Source organism: Symphodus melops, assembly GCF_947650265.1.
Source record: "Symphodus melops genome assembly, chromosome: 1".
NCBI classification, from domain to species: Eukaryota; Metazoa; Chordata; class Actinopteri; order Labriformes; family Labridae; genus Symphodus; species Symphodus melops.
This window is the reverse complement of record NC_136691.1, coordinates 30,670,985-30,676,203: the sequence shown is the minus strand read 5'-3', so window position 1 is coordinate 30,676,203 and position 5,219 is coordinate 30,670,985. Positions and strand designations below refer to the sequence as shown.

General features: G+C 48.9%; 1 protein-coding gene across 1 annotated transcript; it reads left to right on the top strand.

The window, feature by feature from the left end:
- Positions 1 to 298: 298 nt before the first annotated feature.
- On the top strand, positions 299 to 4,865 carry LOC306833570 (uncharacterized protein; the record flags this gene model as incomplete). Its single annotated transcript, XM_079358910.1, has 8 exons — positions 299 to 333; positions 804 to 906; positions 985 to 1,200; positions 1,514 to 1,615; positions 1,782 to 1,934; positions 4,190 to 4,250; positions 4,324 to 4,475; positions 4,623 to 4,865. 8 exons carry the CDS (start codon positions 299 to 301, stop codon positions 4,671 to 4,673), a joined length of 873 nt encoding a protein of 290 aa, XP_079215036.1. The 3' UTR covers positions 4,674 to 4,865.
- Positions 4,866 to 5,219: the final 354 nt, after the last annotated feature.

Genomic DNA, 5,219 nt, shown 5'->3' with positions numbered 1-5,219 from the left:
GGCTGATCTGACATCAACAGGAAGTGAACTTCTTTGTCTTCACCTCATGTGTGACCATCTCTTCATGTCACTTTTCTAAACAGAAAAAACGTCCACAGGAGGCGGAGCTTGGAGACTCTCGTGGCTCCAGCTCACAACAGAGGTCAGACACATCTTTTCCTCTTCTCAAGTCACTCGCTGTTCGCTCAGCAGGATCCTGGTTCACAGTCTCCTGTAGTGACAACATGAGCTCAGACTACAGACTCTGTTCAGCTGCTTTTATCCAAACTGCAGATTTATCAGCTTGTACTGATCCTTCATGTCAGTAAACCAAGTCAGAGCGTACCAGATCAGGTGAGGGTTCAGAGGTCAGGGACAGTGATCAGCTACCAGACCAACCTGGTAGCTGGACTTGAACCGGTTTCAGGACCCAAGTCACTATGGCCTGATCTACTGCCGCCCCCCGTGATCATCCTCTCCAGACATGCCTCTGTTTCCACTGTTAGAACCCTCCCTCACTTTATCTCTCTGTAACAAAGTCTATCCACTGAGACGTGAGCATCACACGCATGTCTTTATCGACACGTGTGACGCTCACATCTCTGCTAATCTGGACCACCACCGGACCGCATGCTGCTTCAGGTTCTGTCTGAACCTGCAAAATTCACATTTAGCTTCTTTGTCTTTGACACATAAAGAGCTTCATCTGTCCTCGTCTCCACATGAATGACCTTCAATAAAAGTTGAGATCCAATCATGAATGACTGTCACTTTGCACTTCACAGTGACATGTAATCACTAGTGTGTGTTCTCCATGTTAACAGCATCACTGCTGAGGAGGACACAGACTACACTCTGTCTGCGTCTGCTCCCCCTGAGCCTCCAAACAAGAAGACTAATAAGTCATGGCAGAGTTTATTTCAGAAGGTGCGTTTATTACCGCTGAACGGTGCAGATCAACAAATGAGCAGTGGTGAACTCAAACTGACTTCATGTATTTAACAGAAAACCAAAAAGCCAAAGAGTCCTGTGGAACAAGAGCTGCCTGTTGTTCAGGAGGCTCCTCCCACCCGGAGCACCGCCGAGGAAACGTCAGTCCGGCCCGACACTATCGACTGTGCTGATGACGGTGAAGACGTCCAGGAGGCTTCAGTCTGGCCCGACGCTCCGCCCTCATTTACACCACAGAAGAAGAAGGAACCTTGGTGGCGTCGTGCCAAGGTTTGTTCACTGAACCAGGTTCAGATACAGACAGTCTGAAGAGTGCAGACTGCAGACACAGCTCACTGGTCCAGAATGAGACTTGGGAGACTTTGAGCAGCTTTTTGCACATTAGCATTAGCATGTGACTGCTGCTTGATGTCACAGGTTAAAGTCACTGACATACATGTGCCAGTTATGTTATTCAGTCCACATCCTGTGCAAAGACAACTGAAGTCCATGTTGAACAACTATGTTGCTTGACGTTTGATCAGACAAACACACTGCAGTCTCCAGGTCAGTAACATCAGCATGTTTCCAATCTGTCTGAAAGGCCCGAGTCCAGAAGGCTTGGAGCTGGTGTGACGCTCCGCTCTCAGCTGCACCAGACAACAAGCAGAAAGGTTGGTGGTGCCGGCCCTTCTCTCACAGCGAGGTGCGTCTCTCCTGATGTTGGAAACATCAACAAATCAAAGCTCAGCAACCTTAAAACCCTCCAACAATGTTCTGATATTTGTGTTTCCACTGAGGAGAGTTCATAGATTTACCCGCACAGCGAACACAAACTGTTACACCAACATCTTCTGCTCTATAACAAACAGAAGCTGAGTGTGGAACACCAGCCGGAGACAGCAGAGAGGCAAAGCGCTCATCCTGAGGGACCGATGCTAAAACACTTGATTGCGAGTGGTCAGGGTGGAAGCCTTTGGTGTGACTCCTCCCACATTAGTGTGATGGCCTCAGCAGCAGCCAGTGTAGAAAGCCTTTTAAATGAGGAGCTGCTCTGCCTCGGGTTCGTACCTGCACACACTGAATCCAGGAGTGGATGTGTGAACCTTCACAGCAGCTGCAGTCTGACTTTTCTGTGTCCTCCTTCCTTTAAGACTTCCAAACCTGGGCCAGACTTGTTACATGAATTCCACCCTGCAGGGCCTCCTGACGCTGAGCCCCTTCATGAAGGAGGTCACCGACCAGCAGCCGGTGTGGAGCGCTCATCACCAACATCCTGAGCTCTTTAGGTGCAGCACACACACACACACACAGACACACACACACAGACACACACACACACACACAGACACACACACAGACACACACACACACACACACACACACACACACACACACACACACACACACACACACACACACACACACACACACAGACACACACACACACACACACCTCCACACACACACACACACACACACACACACACACACACATAGACACACACACACACACCTCCACACACACACACACACCTCCACACACACACACACACACACACACACACCCACACACACACACACACACACACACACACACACCTCCACACACACACACACACACACACACACACACACACACACACTCACAGACAGACACACACACACTCACAGACAGACACACACACACACACACACACACACACACACACACACATATATATATAACCAGGTTCCTGTGGATCCTTCAGGGGCTTTGTGGATGTCGGTCTGTGTCGTTTGAAGGACGACGAGGTCATGAAGTGGAACATCCTGGAAGGATTCAAGATGATGGTGGCTGAGTGTAACTCTGACTTTGACGATGACAGTCAGAAAGTAAGTGCTGCTCTTTATCATCTCTGTCACCTTTGTGTTAGACCAGGTGAAGGCAACCACACACAAAGCTCCAGTAACTAAAGACAGTGGTGATTAAAGGAGATTCAACCATTAAGACCGTTCCTAAAGTGACCATTCCACATCCTCGTGGGAGCCTACTCCAGCAGGTCTTCTCTGTGGAAACAAACAGAAGCAATGATGTGTTTTTGGGACCTTTTTTACCGTCATTGGACAGAACAGCTGAAGAGAAACAGGAAATGTTAAGAGGAGGGGGTGAGGTGCAAAGGTCCGAGGTCAGATTCGAACCCATAGCCGCTGCTTGCACAAGGTGCGTAGTGAGGCTGTTTGGCGCCCCAGCAGTGTGCTTTCTGGAAGCTTTTACATTTGTGCAACACAGAGTAGCCAGTGGCGATGCTTGAGTCGGTTTGGGCTCAAGGCACTGCTTTGGATTTAAAGCCCCCCCACCTTACAGGCTGTTTTCTGCCCTGTCTGTTGACATGCAACAACATGCTGATCTGTACTGAACTAGATGAAGAGTTGTTTTCACTCCTGGCTTGTGTGCAGGACGCTCACGAGTTCCTCTGCTGCATGCTGTCAGGGATGGCATCGCTCTCCTTCCACCTGCAAGCAACAGCCGTCGGATTGGGCCTGAGCTACACCTGCCCCGTGGACGCACACAAAATGATGAGCAGAAGGACATGCAAGGGGTATGAATCCACAGCCGCATGCATTCAGGGTGGAGAGTTTCAAATCGTTGACTGCGTGCAGCAAGAATGAAAACCTCCCCGACAAGTGAAATCAAACCTGTGATTTTCAATGTGATTGACCTTTTATTCTGCAGATGTGGTTCACAATCCACGAGGTACGAGGACTTCATCAACCTGTCCCTGGACCTCACGCATGTACGCTCAGTGAGCCAGTGTCTCCAGAAGTACCTGCAAGTGAGTGACACATCATGCTCCTGTCTTATCACCATTTAAAACGTGCTTCATGCGTCTGTTTCTGTCTCCACAGGAGAGTAAGCTGGAGTTCACGTGTGAGTGTAAAAGCCAGGAATCATCTCAGAAATGGTCCTTCCTGACGCTGCCCACGTACGTATACCATCATCCAGGATGTCAGGCTTGAAATGCTTCCACTTCCTCTGTCTGCATCTGTACACTGGTGATCTGAGCCGGTCCTCTCTCCCTCAGTGTTCTGGTCCTGCAGCTTCAGAGGTTTAGGTTTACACCATCCTTCCGCTTAATGAAGGTGACCAGCCCCATCCGTTTATCTCAGGAGCTGCTGTTGAGCCTGGAAGCAAGCAGCAGTAAAAGGGTGAATGAAAGGTTCACTCAGACAGCATGTTGGACCACGATCAGACACATACATGTAAACTAGCTTTATGTCTGCTTGTGTTCTTTTATAGGCATCCACACGGTACTCGCTCGTTAGCGTGGTTAGCCATTTGGGCTCCAAAGCTGACTCTGGTAAGTGTTTCTCCAAATGAGTCATGAAGTTGAGGAGCAGAAGCGCTCACCTTCATGCCTCCTCCCCTCCCAGGTCATTACATCTGTGACGGAGCATACAGACAGCAGAGAGCAGACACAGACCGCTGGCTGACCTACAACGACCAGGAGGTGACCGAGACAACAGGCCAGGCGGTCTGCCACCACAGGCGCGCTTCAGCCTACCTGCTCTTCTATGAGAAGCAGGTAAGAAACGAAGCTCCACTTAGTATGAACTGACACACCTCACACAGACACTTTACCTTGACCAGGTCAAATCTGCTTGAAATTTCCAGAAGCTCTCCCAGAAAATGTTTTGTGTCTATGTCATGAACATGTTTTTCATCTTTTCAGCAGAAGAAGAAGATGAGCAGCTCCAGAAGCTGCGCCGAGCAGAACCAATAAGACGGGCTCTATGATGACCTGTTATTCCTCAGTGTAAATTTAAAACATCAACTCTGTCTGAAAGTCAACGAGCTGCGTTCACTGGACGTCAGTCGATGTTCTGATACATGAATGAACATGCGCTAAATTGAGCCGCTCTGCTGCCTGTCATGACAAACTTCAAATAAAAGTTATAAAAGTTATAAAAAGAAACTTCTGGCCTGACAGACTTGCCATTTTCACGTGCTTCCAACCTGGAGGAAGCAGGAAGTGACTGCACCATGGACACACAAGAAGTCGTATGTTCCTGACCTTTAGAGGCGGCTGTGCATGGTTTAGTCCAGAACACACTCAGAGTCAGCAGCACTGTACAGTTAGGCATCGTGGTTTAACTCACTATGCTAACCACAACAGGAGCACAGCTTTATTTCACACACATAGAGCTGCAACAGCTCTCAAAGAGTAACAGACAGTACTCCCATGAGCCTTTGCTCCACTAACTGTCCGAGCTCAGTCACTTCATATCATTTGTTTGGAGTTTTGTAATGAGACAGAGGGCAGAAGTGT